We start from the raw sequence: 18781 nt of genomic DNA on the forward strand, positions 1-18781 counted from the left end.
CTTTTGTATTGCTCTTATAGAAGAGTTTATTCTATCATTTTAAAATATTTAAAGGTCCACTTATTGTATTTAATACTGTCCGTATTAGGTTCAGACAGGTTTAAAATGTAAACAGCTGTGAGTACTGTATCATTTGAAGTTGTCATAAAAGCTATTACAAGCTAAAGTTTCACCTACATTAAATCCACCACAAATTTAAAGCTTAAAATATGGTTATAAAAACCTGAGAGGATATTAGTCAATTTCAAGACAACACAGAAACACAAGAATAAAACCACTCGGTATGTTTTTAAACGACTTATTGGTAGTCCAAAGTGACTATTTTATACACCATTGGCAGTTTTATTTACACAATATTTTTCTATATTTATGGATAATTTTGTGATGCTTCTTCAACATTACCGAGTCTCTGATAATCAGCATACAAAATTTGCTCTTTCCCTGATAAGACTTATTCTGATATATTCGCTTAATAATTTTTTGGATGAGCTGAACTGAAATCAAGTCAAATACACAGGTGTTTGGGTTAATCTAATCTTAGCACATTTGCAAAACCCATTATTCTTCTAATTTATTAAAAATGAAATAAAAACTAATATGCAAGCACTGATTGGTAATATTATTTTCAGAAATCTCAATATAATTTTATTTTAGAGTACAAGAACTTATGATAAGGCTCATTAGCATTCTTTTCAAAGAATACTAATGCTCTACAGAACACAGAATTAAATTAAAACTATATATACATATAGAAATTTATTATAGGAGGGAAAGAAGAACAAAAGGCAGAAGAAAGTAAGGAGGAAACAGGGAAAGAAAAGAGAAACTCATATTTTGATTCTACATAAGGGGGAAATTACTAGAAACGGACCAGTTCTAAACAAAATTAAATTTCCTAGGTATTCAAATTTGAAAACATATGTTTTCATATATATGAACAAATATATATATATATAAGGATCGAAAATAAAACATCATGTATTTAACTGTGATCATAACCAACTTTTGTTTTGCTGGCAAATGGAGAGACCCCCAGCAACCCCAGCTCAAAGCTCTAGGTAGTAAAAAGACCCATAATGCTTTTGGTTCTAGCTGGATTCTTCTAGTTACCACCTGGTATTCCAGACACAAATGGCCACCGAGGCAGCTACCTTCCCAGCCTTTATTCAGTCCCTTCTCTAGAAAATAGAGACATTCTCCCTGCACTCTGGGCTGAAACCCATGTAAATTTTTCCTAAATCCTCTCCACAAATCTCCTTTCGCATGCAAATCCATAAATCATCATAATACCGACAAAGAATTTAACCAACACATGAAACTAATACTCTTCTCCTGAAAGCCCTGTGCAGGTAGAAGTCCTGGAACCTCAGGCACCGTTTCAAGGCTCTTCAGCGCTTAACCAGCTGAGTGTCAACACACCCACCCTGTCTTCCAGGATGTGCAATTAATCACTCCAATGTGGGTCAGGTGGCTGGGGGTACAGGCCACTGCTACCTCATCCACATTCTAGATAAAACACGCCGCTGTGGTGGATGGGACCTCATTTACTCCTATCTCCTTGGCATCAATACAGAGCTGAACAAAATAAACAATATACAGAAGCAGAAACGAGCAGTACTTACTGAAGATGGCAAACCTGGAGGGACTTTTCGAACTTTCTTTGTCTGAACCTCTGAAAGAAAATGAGGAGGCTGTGAGATTCCCTGCGTGCCCATTCTCCTAACTCAGACAGATTACAGCACGAAGCCATTTAGAGTCAACCAGATTTTCTTAAATCGTTACTTTAGCAAAATGTCACTACTGCTACCATCTTTTTCCTCTGGCAGAAATCAAAGTCTGCCTCGTTCATAAAAATGAAGAGATTTAACTTTTTAATGCTTTGGTTTTTAAAAGAGGTTCCTTAGCTGGGCGGCCAAGAGAAAACAAGAAATAAGCATACACCAAAATAGTTCTCCTGCTACTATAAGTTGTTAACATATCCACTCAACGTATTACTAGGGGGGGGGGGGCGATCATGAGCCCAAAGATTGAGCACAATTTTATGGGGCTTTTTTCGGGGGGGGAGAAGGGGTGGAGTGAGGATAGGTTGAGAGGATGGTATTAAGAAAGAAAGAGAAAGAAAAAGATTACTAATAATCACTCAGGCATTCAAAGAGAGGAATACCTTACCCAGGGTACTCCCGTGAAGAGGCCTCCTTCGGGGGTTATTGCTAGAATATTGATAATACTGGGAACCAGGTTTGGTGGGCGAAAGGGTTCCTGGGTTGCCCATATCCATGTCACCTCCAAGGAGACTCTGCTAAAAGGTTAAAAAGGAAAAACAAACATATAAGGTTAAGTTTTGACATTCGCCACCCCCCTCACCAACTGCTTGTTAGTACTTAAACCAATGCAATAAAACAAACAGCATCTGCTAAAGCTGAAACAATTAAAACCCAACCCGGCAGAAAGGAAAAGAAAAGCCGTCTATGAAGCTGCTCCGAATCTGTGAATTTTTAGTTCTTTAATTTTGGAGAAGAAGGTAGAAGGTGATGCTCGTTAAACATGATTTTCGTCTTTTAAGACGACTGATATGTTCACCTTGTAAGTAAAGGGCATTTATGTCAGGTGAGAATTTTCTTGATCTAGAGTTAGGTTCATATCTGGGAACAAGTCATGCCCTTCCCTGAACAAGAACCAGGGAGAATCTGATTTTTCAGACGCATACAACTTCCCCCCACTGCTCACACTGGGGGAAGAGTATAGACATTCATATCCACTGGGAACCCTGCCTCTCTGCGAGACCCTCCACGAATTCACACCGCACCCCCAGAAGACAGAATGCCATCTGAACCAGGAGGAAATTCAAAATGCTCACACTGACTTCCAAAATTATAGGAACAGTAGGCATCCTGAACCAACAGGAGCACATTAAAGGACTTCAGAATACCCTCTTGAGGACTATCAGAAACTAAAACACATCCCCACAGATTAAACGTTTACCTGAACACTAGAAAACTTTCCCAAATATCATTAACCTATTATGGCATGACAAATCACTAAACTTTCGAAAATGATGACATACGAAAACTTAAATAATATGACAGTCTCTAAAAACTACATAGAAACTTACCCATAATACATAAATCGCCTGATTATACTCTGCATTGAACACATTGTTCTTTTAATTATTCGGATATGCAAGAAAACCAGTGTAGATACTACCATTTATATTAAGAACAAATTTACTATTAAATAAAGAAATTTTAAAATTAAGTACTAAAAAATCTAACTTTATCGTTACTTGTAATCAACTTTTACTGACTGAACTAATTACTGTCCTTGATAAAGTACAGAATGTGTTTTCCCTAATCTAAATTCTAATCACCATGTCACTCACAACAGACTTAGAGATGCTTCACTAACACACTATTCACATGCAAAATACTCTAAATAGGCCAATTATGACTCTGCCCCTGTTCCCCGGTTAACCCGCTGAGAACTGAAAAATTTCACAAGGCAGTCACCAACTAAAACAAAGGGTCCTTGTTTTAAATTAAGACAGTCTTTTTGATTCCTAAATAGCTCAACAAAGTGGCATGTCTTCTGGTGAAAGCAGTTGGTCAAATATGACCCATAAGCTGGAAAATCAAAAATTCAAACATCCCCTCTCCACCACCATATAGCTTAAATATCATAAAGAGAATCCCTCTATTCTGAGGGATTTTTGTCAGTGCTGGAGGAGTCATATATAAAGGACTAATCAGCTACTGACAAGCTTGCCTTCACTGCTTCCAGTTTAAGACTTTTCCAGTTTAAGACACATAATAAATGTTACTTTAAAATTTTGAGGATGAGATTTTAGGACAGAAGGGCATTTTGAGTATAAACTCATTTCGAATATCTTAATATTTACCAAATGCCTGAGACAACCGGATCATTTACCAGACAGAAATTTGACATTTGCATATTCAATTACGGCCTCTTCCGAATTTAGGAAAGAAAACAAAATGCAAGCCAATGACAAACTAAACTAGAGAGCTCTTTACAATAGTTTCCAATAAATCAGGAAACCAAGAGTGTAACATCAAAAATTTTTTAATCACTTTAGGAGTGGCATTTAAAATTTTTAGAATGTCAACCTGAAATTTCGCTCTTGATAAATAGATTTAAGTCCAAGTTTTCTTTGCAGTTCCCATCAATAAAGCCGTAAATGATTTAAATCACAACCTCTTTACATTTTGGGAAATCTACAAATGAGCCTTCATTTCACTGGAAAGAGGAGTTTGAAAATGATCTTACTGGTAACTTCATAGTTTAGCTATCACCCTTATTTCTGCAATTTTCTTTTCCTAAAATTATACAAAATATCCCCCAAAGGGCTGAGCAGATAGGGTGAAATGCTTGCTTGTCTTTTTAATGAGCTTAACCATTGCTTAATTCTTGTTGGTCCTAGTGGCAAAGGTTTTCCCTCTCAAGAAAGTCGATGCATTCAATAGGTCACCATCAAAACAAACAGGCTTGCTGTACTGTGAGCAGTATTCACAATAGAGCTGTGAAAAATATAAAATGATAACTAGATAGCTAACTGGCTGTAGCTGACCTCATTGTTGTTAATTTTAAAGAAAGTCATCCCGTGGACCAGTTGTAAATAAATCAGGCTTCCAGCTCTTACGTGACACGAACTATGTGCAGCGACACAGGACTGAGCAGACAGCACTTACAACATTTAGTGGCTCCTGCTTTTTTTTTTTTTTGGACAAAGCACATTCCTGTTTCTTTCTTTTTAGATATGTTTGTTCCTTTTTCTTTTTCACTCAGACAATAGAATCATTCTTCTAAAGCATACAAAAATAAGCATTTCCTCACACTTAAGGGAGGCCCTAATCACCCCCCAAGGGAAAAATTAAGATAAAAATATGTGTGTTCTTATTGTAGAGGACATTTGTAAAATGAACAATGACCATTTACTATTGTTTGGCCTTTACGTCACGTACTTAACTCTCTTTAGCCATGAGAAAGATAAAAAAAATTTTTTTCCACTGGCTGGAAACCTGAGTTTGTGCATTTTAAAAACTTAATGCCATTCAACTGAGTAAGGTAAAATTAAATATTACACAAAATGAATAAAGCATTCCTTTACATATGAATTTACCTACATGTACACATGCACATTTATATGTGCATATACTTTCAATACATACATATATACGTATGTTATATATCTGAAGACAAATTTATACTTAACAAAAGTGCGAAAGCTTAAGTCTACTTTCAAAATGGGCAAATTCATCTTTGCCTGAAATAGGATTATAGAGGTCTTAGGTTTTTCGAATTGTGCAAGCTCATGCTCTGCGGTTACGCTGGGTCCCAGTAGAGAGCCGCCCTGGTCTGCCAGGAAACACTGGAAGCAAGATGTGGCATCTCGCAGAGCTAACCTGTAAATCTTAAAGCCAGAGTTGAGCATTTGTTTTAACTGCCTGCAAAGTGATGCGACCCTCTCTTCCCCTTATTCGCTCCTTATTTTCGTCCAAAGACCAACCATTTTAAGAGTTAAAATACCCTAACCAAAGGATAAAATGTAGTGACTTAGTCAACCCAATTTAAAAACACTGACGGGGTGGGGGTGGGGGGGTTCATCCATCTTCTGCAATCAAAGACCCTGGGTCTGCAAAGACCCAGGCCCAGCACAGCCACTCAAATGCCAAATGCAGCGATTCTGTAAGGGGCCTTTCAAAGAAACTTTTTGTTTGTTTCACATCAGAGCTGGTTCTCCGACTATCTTTCTAGCACATTCTCAACCTTGCTCCCCACTGCCTTTGTGGGGAGCTTTTTTAACATCCTTGATAAACCACCAAACTTTGCTTATGCAACCAAGAAGACAAACCATGAATTAAAACGTGGGTAACAGAAAGGCAGCATATATCTTAAATTAGATTTATAACTGAATGGTAATCAAAAATAGAACTAACTGCTTCAAGCTTAAATTATCAACTTTTTTCTTGTTAAACTAAAATCATCTTGCACTGAACTATTATTTCATTTCAGTCAGCACTTTAAATGTAATGGGTGGGTGGTACATTTCTAAAAAGGAAGATTATATTTACCCTTAATTATAGATATGAGTGAGATCAGAGTACGATGAATGCTGCTTTTTTGGCTTATAATTAATTCATCTAATAGGTGAATGACCTTGAGAATTTCAGAGTTGAAATTTGGAGGAGAGGGGAAAAAAAAAGTCAGAGGGGGAAAAAAATCTCTGGGGAAAATCAAAAGTGCGCCTGGTTTCTTAGGGCTTTCTCTGACTTTGCGTCACTCCCATTGCGTTGTGATCCGATATCAGACACAACATCTTGGGGGGATGCTAGAGAACAGAGAAAAGCAGTCTCAGATGAAACCAGATTAAGCTCCTTTTCTGAACTATTGCCAAATGCTTGTGAGTCTAATTCATGTTTGGGTATTCTAGTACTCACACAGCTGCAATTGCATTCTTTCATCACAAACCTAAGTGATGTATAGTGGCTTTGTATGGTGAACTGACTCTTTATAGCCAGGAATTTTAGAAGGCTTTACGTTAATACGGAAATAAAATTCTGAACCACTCCAAAACTTACAAATGAGGGATGTATGTAGATGGATCTAAGAGACTGAAGTGCCAAATGCAAAATTCACATTAAAAAATTATAAATTAGATTTGTTTAAAAGACTTAAAAAGGAAATTCACTACTGAGGTCATTTGTACACAGTTAATTCTGCACAGAATCGGGTTTTTGAAGACACTGCTGAATAAAGATTCCTAACAGCCATGGGGAAGTTTTTGCAAATCCCTGTCAAATAGCTGCTGCTGAATTTGCCATTTTGACCACAGAAGGGCCATTGCTGACTTTCTACAGTAGCAGGAGGGGGTGATAATTTTGCTGCTGTTGGCACTTACTCCACAACCCCAGAATATATCTTACACCAAAGGGCAATGAAGAACACTGTATTTCCACCTGTCCACTTCTGAACTGCAAAGCTCAGAACTGAAGGTCAGGTCCTGGACAGCCTTTACTCCTTACACCTGAAGGCCCAGGAACGCACCTGAAGGTCAGGTCCTGGACAGCCTTTACTCCTTACACCTGAAGGCCTAGGAACGCACCTGAAGGTCAGGTCCTGGACAGCCTTTACTCCTTGCACCTGAAGGCCCAGGAACGCACCTGAAGGTCAGGTCCTGGACAGCCTTTACTCCTTGCACCTGAAGGCCCAGGAACGCGCCTCTGGTGGTTTACCTTGATCTCGGTCTTAGCTTGGGCTCAACAAAGGGGACTTGGGAAACGTGGAAAGGGAGAATGGCAAGGACAACTTTCGTAATGAGGGACTTAACAGACTGCTATTGTGCTGGAGAGAAATGCAAATTATTGAAATTATTCTTTAGCAAAGATTTTCTTTTAAGGGCTTGGGTCGATGTTTGTCATTTCTACTTGGAAAGTATAATGCCCCTTGTAACAAGTCAGAAGCTGAATCCAAACGGTTTAGTTGAATCCAAACCTTGCAAGGAAAGATGGAGGACTCTGAGGTGAGAGAGAGAGGTTGAACTCTAGCTCAGAGGCATGCAAGCAATGCGCCTGACAGGTGGCTGTGCGACTGCTCTAAACTGGGTTTTCCTCCTTTGTAAGAAGGGAATAATAAAAGTTCTATAACAGAATTATCAGGAGCAGATGAAGCAACACACGCATAATGTCCAGTTGAGCCGGAGTCCAGCACACGGTTACTCCTTCCTGCAGTTCATGGCCCTGTGTTCCCATCCACTGATTATCATTTACAAGATGCCTCAAAAGTTGTGAATGTCAGTTAGAGCCCCTATACCACTTTCAGATGAAAATGAGATAGTAGTTTTGAAAAATCACTAGTAAAAACCTGAACAAGAGTTAAATACGGTAGTTGATATAAACAGTGATGATATCCTCATGGCCTAGAGCTACGCTGGCAACAAGAAATGGCTAGTTTTCTTCCATACTTAATAAAAAAAAACTGGCCAACAATCAATCTCGATAATTTCAGCTTAAGTGGCCATTTTCCTGGAACTGCCAAAAGGATTACGTCAACGGCTCATTTCATTTTGCTCTTTTGCAAGCACAAGCAAACTGCTTCAGTTAATTCAACTATACGTGAGATCAAAACTAGTCACAATTAACCAACTGGGTATGCAAAAATAGCAAATGCATTATATTTAGTAGAACCTGATAAATCATGTGATGTGTTCATTCAAATTCTTACCACTGCATTAGTCACTAAAGAATGACATTAAATACAGTTCAATTTTTGGTTTTCCCTTTGTAAGGTCAATTATAGGTACTAAATGGTATTATGTGGTATTTTTCAAATACAATTAAAAAAAAAATCTTTGCTTCCCCCATGACATCCCAAGAAATAAATGAATGTACTTCATGGTTTTGGCTGGAAATTTGCATAACTCACAAAGAATTCAATTTGACCTTGAACAAAATTTTTCTTTTTAGTAGTGATTATATATTACCAAACATTCAAAAAAACAAAATTCAAATGTATTGTCTTTTCCTGTAAAAACACAATACCTTATATTTAAATGTTATAATATGATGCAAAGGTTGCCATGGTAACTGTTACTTAATGTATAACAGTAATAGGTAAAAAACTCCTGCATTTTGGTATGGAAATTACAACTGCCCAAGGGTTGACAAGATTTATGCATTCACCTGTTTGACTACCTCTCAAATTTTAAAAAATACATAATTTATTGTATACAATAAAGTGAAGAGGTATTTCTTTGGGTTGTGAAATTCCATCCTGAGATCTCGGGTCATCTACTACATATTAAAAAGAGAATTACATTTGTTAGTGAGAAAGTTGAAATCTGGCAAAAAGAAAACACAAAAGCAAGGAATAACCTACAGCATAAGTGGATTTGAAGAAATCTTACATAAACAATATAGAATTTAAGATAACTACCTGCTTTTCAGTTTGTGCACTTTCTCAGTTCAGGAAGTTTATTTAATATATAATCTGATAAGTACGCTGTAATCACTACTTGCCTTAAAATGTTTCTCTTCAGCAATTTTGTTCCAAAGTAAAAATAGAACAAATTTGAATAAGACCTGTTAACATACTAGGGAATTAGCACCACTTCTCCTCTAAATATAAACATGTGGCTATAATAAATGTGCTGAAAAGTATATTTGGCCAGGTTGCTATTTTAGTAAAATAAAGGAAGAGCAAACTGTCAGATGTCATTCTTCTTCATACTGGGCGGGAGAGGTTCCATGTCAAGGGTTGTTATAAATACTTTTCCCTCTAAGCAAGAGTCTACAAAACCAGTTTTCACGTAGAGACTGTTTTTCCAGAACACATGGGCCAGAATTCCATTCATCCTGCTTACTAACCAGCACCTCAAATAGGTGCTCCTGTAAAGTAAAGTTCAGTAGCCAATGGTATGGGATTTGCTAAAATATTCTGATAACTATCTAAATCTTGTACATAAGATGACAGCCTACTGCCTGACATGAGGAAATGGAGGTTATCTGGAGAAGCAGAAAATGCATAAAGAAATCTCCAAGTCATCGTGAAATTAAGTCCTGACTAGCCTTCCGGAGGGCCACGTGGCCTCCTGCTTCAAGAGGGTCTGCATCTGATGTGCGTTAACAGTTTCTCTGCTAAAGTTCTCTTTCAGGAATATATGGCATGAAGGTCAAATTAGTTTATATCAGTTAAACGAGGCAATGGCTGATCCCTATTTTAACTCCCCTTCGTGCCTCGTACTAAGATCTGCCTTGGCAACGGCTCACTAAATATTGAAATGAACAGAGTTGAACTGTTGCTACATCAAATCGAGGACTTAAATCTTTCTGGGTTTTGTTTTGTTGTTTTAGCATAAATCTATTCCGTTAGTTCTACTACTGTTGCTGCTCATAATAATAACAATAATAGTACCAGTAGCAGAGTCGGGGGAGAAGGCAATGGCACCCCACTCCAGTACTCTTGCCTGGAAAATCCCATGGACGGAGGAGCCCGGAAGGCTGCAGTCCATGGGGTCTCGAAAAGTCAGACACGACTGAGCGGCTTCACTTTCACGCATTGGAGAAGGAAATGGCAACCCACTCCAGTGTTCTTGCCTGGAGAATCCCAGGGATGGGGGAGCCTGGTGTGCTGCTGTCTATGGGGTCACACAGGGTCGGACACGACTGAAGCGACTTAGCAGCAGCAGCAGAGGAGGAGGTATAAAGTAGGAGTTTGGGTTATCAGATACACAGTACTGTATGCAAATTAGATAAATAACAAGCTCCTACTGTATAGCACACACAACTACATTCGGTCTTGTAATAACCTACAATGGAAAATAATCTGAAAAAGATAAACATATATACGTATAACTGAACCACTTCTCTGTACACCTGAAACTGATAAAACACTGTAAACCAACCATACTTCAATAGAAAGTTGTTTTGAAAAAAAAGGAACAGATAATAATAGCAGCAGAAACAGTCGTGGTAATAGCAGTAAGAGGGGAAGCAGGAGCAGGAACGTGGACTAAGAGGGGCAGTCGGGGTAACAGGGACAGCAGCAGCAGCAGCAGTTATCGTAACTGTCCTCCATGAGCCAGGAACAACTGCAGGTCCTTTACATAGGTACGAACGAGCCAGAAGATGGTGTTCCTCTGGACATCCGGCGACTTTCGGGGTGGAAATGTGGCCTGATCAGTGCCACATGGCTGGCAGAGCCAGGATGGGAATCCAGTTAGGCTTGACCTCAAAGCCAATGCCTGGGGCTTCCCTGGTAGGGGTCCAGCGGTTGAGAATCCGTCTGCCAATGCAGGGCAGCTGGGTGCAATCCCTGCTCCGGGAGGATCCCACATGCCAAGGAGGGGCTGGGCCCGTGTGCCACAACTACCGAGCCTGCACGCCTAGAGCCTGTGCTTCGCGACAAGAGAAGCCACCGCCATCAGAAGCTTGCGCATGGCAGCTAGAGGGCAGCCCACACTTGGCGCATCTACAGAAAAGCCAGCACAGAAAAGAGACCCAGCGTGGCCAAAAATAATAAATAAATAAACTTAAAAAAAAAAAAGCCTGTGCCTGGCCTCTACCCCACACGGCCTCCCTCTGTTCGGCGTAGTCTCTTTCTCCTGCCCTCACCCCCGTCATGAAAGAGTCCATCTGTTTCCTTTCAGTTCATCTTACCAACAAATCTGATCTCTCACACTGAGTCCAAAGGCTCCTCCAAACTCACTCCTGTGGGGCAGGCCTGAGTGTGAGTGCCATTTACCCTATATAACCTGAACGGTGTCGTCTGGAAAACGCTGGTATTGTAACAATACTACCTATTGTTAAGGGCTTCCCGGGTGGCTTAGCAGTAAAGAATCCGCCTGCAATGCAGGAGACGCAGGTTCAATCCCTGGGTCAGGAAGATCCCGTGGAGAAGGACATGGCAACCCACTCCAGTATTCTTGCCTGGAGAATCCCATGGACAGAGGAGCCTGGTGGGCTACAGTCCATGGGGTCCCAAAGAGTTGGACACGACTTAGTGACTAAATAACAACCTGTTTAAGAATTCATTTAGATAATCTAAAGTGCTTAGAAAAATTCCTACCATTTCCTGAGCCTTAATTGTATATATGCAATTATATATATTAAGTATATATTATATAGTATATTTAAATATATAATAAATGTTATATATAAAATATTCTACTCTATATAAATACAATATATTGTATAACATAATCATTTAAGTTAAAATGTGATATAGTATTATCCACAAGCAATACACATACCTATCATTCATATTTATACAAGGAGGATGAGGCTATAAAACAGCACACTCTCTTGAACAACTGAAATCTCAGTTCTTCTGAGATCACCCACTGCCCTTGCTTTTCCACAGCCTCTTGTCTTAACTCTTGATTTTAATTTCTTGTCTTTAATCTCAATTTCCATACTGTGGTCAACTGTCTTCTCTAACAGGCTCCAATCCCTTTTGTTTGGTGTCATTTCCTTTCTCCCCAGTCTTCCCTCATTTTTTCCCTCTTGAATTTCAGGCCTCCTCCTTCTGGATGTTAGCTCACACTTCCTCTGAAAAAATCCACCCGCTGTGACATTATCAATGGCAAGTAGTGTTTATGCATCTGACTTCTTCCTTCCACTCTGGGGGTTCCTCAAGGGCAGAAAGTGAGCCTCAATCATCTTTGTATTTCTGGCATCTAGCACAATAGCCCGGGGTACATAGTATGTCCTCAGTAAGTGCCAATCAGATTAAATGAGTCATCCATTATCTAAATACTGAAGCAAAGCCAGTTATTACACGCTTTGCTTACATGACTTCAGAAGTTCCCACCATGAAGATAACTTCTCTATCTCTAACCTAGGAAACATATAACTCCTTTATGTTCAGTCTTGTCCTTAACTTTTCTCCTGTGCCTCTGAACTGCCTTTATGAGTATCACCACCCTCATGAATGCTTCATAAAAAAACTAAAATTTAATATGCAAAGGGCCCTTAATATGCAAAGGGATCAACACAGCTTTTCCACAAAACCTCCAATGCTTCCTAGTTACTCTCTCAGTCCTTCAAAATGTATTTAAGAGTCAGAATTTGTAAAGTCGCTGAAGAAATCAGTTGTATGTTCATCTAAACACACACATGAAGGTTTACATTTTTTAAAATCTGTGATTGATTTGGTTGAAAAATGGCTTGGTGTTGTCAGTCGTGTCCGACTCTCTGCGACCTCATGGACTGCAGCCCACCAGGCTCCTCTGCTCATGGAATTCTCCAGGCAAGAACACTGGAGTGGGTTGCCATTTCCTTCTCCAGGGCACCTTCCCGACCCAGGGATCAAATCTAAATCTCCTGCATTGGCAAGCAGATTCTTTACCACTTGGCCACCTGGGAAGCCCCTGAAAAATGGCTGGACTTCCTTAAACACGGCGAGTTGTCAAATAGTTGACCCCTAAGGCCAAGAATGATGCTAAAGCTGAAACTCCAGTACTTTGGCCACCTCATGCGAAGAGTTGACTCATTGGAAAAGACTCTGATGCTGGGAGGGATTGGGGGCAGGAGGAGAAGGGGACAACAGAGGATGAGATGGCTGGATGGCATCAATGACTCGATGGACCTGAGTCTGAGTGAACTCTGGGAGATGGTGTGGACAGGCAGGCCTGGCGTGCTGCAGCTCATGGGATCGCAAAGAGTCGGACACAACTGAGTGACTGAACTGAACTGAACTGAAGGCCAGGTTCTAGAGGGAAATCAGAAGAGCTGGAATAATTCAGGCGCCTCCATGAGTTAAAGATTCCGCGATGCCACAGGGCTCCAGTAGAAAAGACACTGTAGGAGACGGAAACAAAGACAAAGAGAGAAAAAGAGGCATGGACTGGGAGAGTTGTGAAGAGGACGTGCACTCCGGGGAACGGACATAGGCAACAAGCTGGGAGAACTTTAAACAGCTGGCTGAGAAATTCCTCTTCCTGAGTACGTAGCAAGTATATCTAAACATGATATTCAGCACTGGTATTCTGATTTCTTGACTATGGATAGTAGGCGAGGTCAGACAGAATCAGAAGTGAGTAGATGTTCAATGCAGCCGGTGGACATGAAAATGACCACAGAAATGGAGGCAGAATTAGAAACATAAATAAGATCATCAAGGCAGTGACTGAAGACCTGGGCTTCAACAAGATACAGTGTTTTGGTATATTTCTTCATAGAAAGTGACATGACCTAATTAATCTTTCTTAGACTATCCATGCTGGAGAAGGAAATGGCAACCCACTCCAGTATTCTTGCCTGGAGAATTCCATGGACAGAGGAGCTTGGCGGGTTACAATCCATGGGGTCGCAAAGAGTCAGACACGACTGAGTGACTGACACTTTCACTTGCCCCTCTTTCAGACTATCTGTGCACAACAATTTGTGTGAGCTCTTCTAATTATATTAATTTTCCAGAATGGCAACACTAACTATTAAGAACAATATTCCAAGACAAAGATCAGTAAATATATGACCAGACAGTAAATATTTCTAGTCTTTGCCAGCCATGTGATCTCTGTTCCGACTACTCATCTCCCCTGTTGTGGCACCAAATCAACCACACATTATACACAACTCAACAGGTGATGCTGTGTTCCAGTAAAACTTTATTTGTAAGAAGGGGCTGTGGGCCAGATTGGCTGCAAGCCAGAGTTTGCGGACTCCTTTACTAAGACGAGGCTTCCTTGGAGGCCCAGAAGGTAAAGGCTCTGCCTGCAATGTGGGAAACCCAGATTCGATCCCTGGGTTGGGAAGATCCCCTGGAGAAGGGAATGGCAATGCTCTCCAGTATTTACTAAGATAAAGTTATAGCGCTTTGACAGGACACATCCTCAAAGCTCTCATGATACTGCCATGATGAAAATGTCACACAGTGCTGTGAGGCCTGCTTCCCACTCACTCTCCTCAGCCCAGCCCCACACAGCATGTTCACACACTGCTCTCAGAGTTCAGCTTTCTAAAGCATGCATGCTCAGTCACTCACTCATGTCCGACTCTTTGTGACCCCAAGGACTCTAGTCCACCTGGCTCCTCTGTCCATGGGATTCTCGAGGCAAGAATACTGGAGTGGGTTGCCATTTCCATCTCCAGGGATCTTCTCAAACCAAGGATCGAACCTGCATCTCCTGCACTGGCAGGTGGATTTTTTTTTTTTTTACTACTGGAAAGTTTCTAAAGCCCAGAGCATTTCTATTTTTCAGCAGAGAATCCTTCAGAGCTTTCAAATACTCATCTCGTGACCCCCACATCTAACTGAGCCCCAATCTACCTCTCAGTCTCGTCTTTCCTCTTTCACACACTGTTTGAGGTTGCCTCTGTTCTAGGCACTGGAGATACAGCACATCCTCATCTGTATCTCCCTCTCAACTCAGCCTAAGGATTGTGAGAGTCACGTGCAATCTGGGCCTTTCCCCACTGCCTCCTCTTGTCTTCTCAACTCTAGTCACTGCCAGGTCCAGAGCTTTGCTGCTGCTAAGTCGCTTCAGTCGTGTCCGACTCTGTGCGACCCCATAGACGGCAGCCTCCCGTCCCTGGGATTCTCCAGGCAAGAACACTGGAGTGGGTTGCCATTTCCTTTTCCAATGCATGAAAATGAAAAGTGAAAGTGAGGTTGCTCAGTTGTGTCCGACTCGTCGCAACCCCACGGACTGCAGCCCACCAGGCTCCTCTGTCCATGGGATTTTCCAGGCAAGAGTACTGGAGTGGGGTGCCATTGCCTTCTCCGTCCAGAGCTTTAGGTCTGTTCAAAAACATGGCTCCTTGGCCCTGACCTCTGAGCCACGCTAACGCTTCTCCACTGGAACAGCCACTCGTCTCTCTTTCGAAACCCCATTCAAATTTCACTTGTGCCGCACGCTCTTCTTTGGGTAAACTAACCAGTCTCCACTTCTTCAGTTTAGTCAACATTGACACATCCCATTTCAAAAACAGCCTGAAATCGTCATGAGAAAAAAAGGATTATTTTAACACTAAGCAACCAGCAAAATTCACAGAATTAGAACAGGGCTGCAATTTTTAAACTTCCTGATAGTAATTATAGAGCATTTGTATCTAGCTCTATTCCATTTTCTCTCCAAGGATGCAGAACTGGTGTCTATTTTATTATGGTTTCTCATAATTCTTCATTAGAAATATATTTAGATATTCAGCATATGACACTATCTGAACTAGTTCACAAGCCAGTTTCACAAAAATCATGACACAATTCAGCAGTACAAACATGTCTTAAAGACCAAGATCATCTTGTATAACAATTTTTCAAGGAACCAAATATCTTATTCATTTCACACAAATATTTCACAGAAAAGTATATGCATAAAAATCATCTGATGACTCAAAATGAAACTGGACTGTAATGCAAATCCAAACAAACTGTTCAGCAGAGAAAAAAACGGTGGTGGGGGAGGAGGGAGGAGACAGTATTCTAAATTGATTCTAAATTTCATCTGGAAAAATAAATGCATCATTATTAAAACTAATAAAACTTTTACAAAGAGTAAGTTCGGAAAACCGACTATATATACATATACATATATATTTTAAAACAATTTGGTACTGCTGCCAAAAGGACAGGCACAGCAATGAGGAAAAACATATGGACCGTTTATGATAAATGCGTCATTTAAAAATCAACAAAGAAAGAAGCATTCAATACATGGAACCAAAAATTTGTCCAGCATTTGACAAAAAAAAAAAAAAATTAGGTAGGTCTTTGCTTTATACTTTGCAGGTACAAAGAAAGAAGCATTCAATACATGGAACCAAAAATTTGTCCAGCATTTGACAAAAAAAAAAAAAGGTAGGTCTTTGCTTTATACTTTGTAGGTATTTCAATGCAAAGGCTAAAACATAAAAGCAGCAGAATAAAATAAAAACTTTAAAAATATTAAAGTAGAGAAGACGTTTGCTAGCTATGACATTAGATATAGAAAAACTGGATGTTAAAAAAAAAAAAAAAACCTGGAAAATCTTTGCAACAAATAGTTCAAAGGAGAAATAAAGACCCTTAGTAAATAAAAAGCTCTTAGATAGTATTAAGAAAAAATGAAATCAATTGGCAAAGAAGATGAACCATTCTTTTATAGAAAGAATAAATTTGAAATTTGGCAATAAATATGAAAAGATATTTGGCAAATTACAATAAGACAAATTTTCAGCTGCCAGTGAGGAAGTTCACTTTTATATATAGTTAATGAGAATGTAAATTGGTAGAAACTCTCTGGGAGGCAATTTAAAACATACAGCAAGATTTTAAAAGCACATGACTTTGAAATTTCAATGTCAGAATTTTACCCTAAGGATATAATTGGACAAGTGTACAAAAATATGTGGACATAGATGTCCAAGGCAACTTTTTGTTTATGAACATTCAGAAAAAACCAGCAGTAGTTTTGTTAAATAAATGAATACGTATGGAATGAGGTAGTACACTTACATTTGAAGCAAAGCTTGTTTTTAAAAATTAGTACCTACTGGGTATGATCAGTTATTCTAAAAAGTATCTGCAGGTTTAACCATTCTCCACAATTTCTCCATAATTCTTTAGTCAAAATTAGAGTATTTTGGCAAACTCTAGTGCTTACAAATGTTATAAATAACATGCTTGAGCAACTTCACAGGGCTCTGCAAAATAATTCTAGGTAGCAGGAAAAGGCAGGACCAAGATTATCTGCATTTCAGAAATCTTTTTTGAAGTTTGTTTACAGCAAGATAAAGAATAATCTGATTATTTCCCTGCATCCACAGTCCAGGTGAAAGCTTCCATGGAGGTTTATCAGATAGATATTTGAGAGCTTTCTGTAGAAAATACTGAAAACAAACCTTTCGGTGTCAATACAGTAGGGACAAGATCTTATGACTGATTTTCAAAAGTATGAAAGCTAAATCAAGTTTCGTTTTCCCTGTCAGTCAGGACATTTTTTATAATTTACTAAGGCTTATGACCAAAATCTAGAGAAGAACCTGCGATTAGCAAATGTGCAGAATCTCCCACTTTTCTAGAGTAGCTCCTTCAGAGCACCTGAATCTCTTCCCACGGAGGTGCTGGGAAGTGCCTGCTGCAGTACAGCAAGAACCAGCTTGGGCTCCCAGGTGGCTCAGTGGGAAAGAATCCACCTGCCAGTGCGGGAGACACAGGAGACGTGGGCTCCATCCCTGGGTCGGGAAGAACCCCTGGAGGAGGGCATGGCAACCCATTCCAGTGTTCTTGCCTGGAGAATCGTACGGACAGAGGGGCCTGGCGGGCTACAGTCCATGAGGTTGCAAAGAGTCAGACACAACTGAAGCGACTCAGCTCGCACACATCCAAGAACAACCTCAGAGTGCCATGGACTTCATGAAGCACAGCAGCAAAGTGCACTGAGAAGGGCTGTTTTTCTCACACAGGAGTCAGCTCTCTGGGGCTCCCCCAGCAACAGCAGGCCTTTCAGCTAAGCAGGTGTTCAGAGACAAACAGGCTGAAGGTCTAAGCTTTTTTAGATGGGAGGTGATACTTCTAAAATTATTTAAACCAGTTTTTTTTTTTTAAAGCCACATAGATAGGCCTTCTTTATTTTAAATTTCTAAATCTTACATAAACTGAAAGAAGCAAGTCATTTATATGATGGGCTTAAAATCCTTTAACAATGATGTTTCCTGGATGTGTTGTCTGGCTTTTACTTTTTCCCTCCAGAAAAGGTAGATATTGACCCATTTATTTACTTATTTACAGGTCCACAATCCCTTGTTTTCGATTCTGATATTTCAAAAGTTCTGGAACATTCTATAGTTTTGTGACCTGAATTGATGTGAAGACATTCTATGATCCTTTTTTTCTTTTTAATCCTACTATCTCTGACCACTGGTGTGTTTGCTATAGAAACGATCATCTATGTCATTACTGAATGTTGCACTAGAATCCATGTCAGGTTACACAGTAAATGTTACATGTACCATATTAACTTCCCAAAATGCAAAGAATTTCTGAACTCTGAGACATCATCTATGACTCCCAGGGTTCTAATTAAGGAACTGCGGCCAACAAAAGTTCCTTTAAATTGCCTGAGGTATGGTTTGAAAAAAATTATTACAGTGATTACCTTATAATTACTTTGGGGGCTTGCCGTCAACACCTAAGCCTATTTAAAGTAAGTGGCTTTCACTACCGTGAGAACATGCACACCTAGCCTGCTCAGGTTAATTAAGCGTAAGGACCTGGACATGCCTGATTTCGTACATGGACACAGTATAGATCTTTACTCTATGTGGTATGTGGTAATTTTTTTGCTATG

General features: G+C 39.8%; 1 protein-coding gene across 15 annotated transcripts in view; it reads right to left on the minus strand.

Moving 5' to 3' along the window:
* Positions 1 to 18781, minus strand: part of TCF4 (transcription factor 4) — a 385601-nt gene that overhangs the window by 136008 nt on the left and 230812 nt on the right. For 10 of the 15 annotated variants that reach the window (XM_027525688.1, XM_027525689.1, XM_027525693.1 and 7 more), the window contains 2 exons: positions 2170 to 2299; positions 1623 to 1672 (listed from right to left, as the gene is read on the minus strand). In XM_027525688.1, coding sequence (XP_027381489.1) covers positions 1623 to 1672; positions 2170 to 2299 — 180 coding nt within the window. The remainder of the gene's footprint in view (positions 1 to 1622; positions 1673 to 2169; positions 2300 to 18781) is intronic. The other 5 variants (XM_027525705.1, XM_027525690.1, XM_027525685.1 and 2 more) reach the window with 1 other exon arrangement.

Source organism: Bos indicus x Bos taurus, chromosome 24 (genome assembly GCF_003369695.1).
Source record: "Bos indicus x Bos taurus breed Angus x Brahman F1 hybrid chromosome 24, Bos_hybrid_MaternalHap_v2.0, whole genome shotgun sequence".
Classification (NCBI taxonomy): domain Eukaryota; kingdom Metazoa; phylum Chordata; class Mammalia; order Artiodactyla; family Bovidae; genus Bos; species Bos indicus x Bos taurus.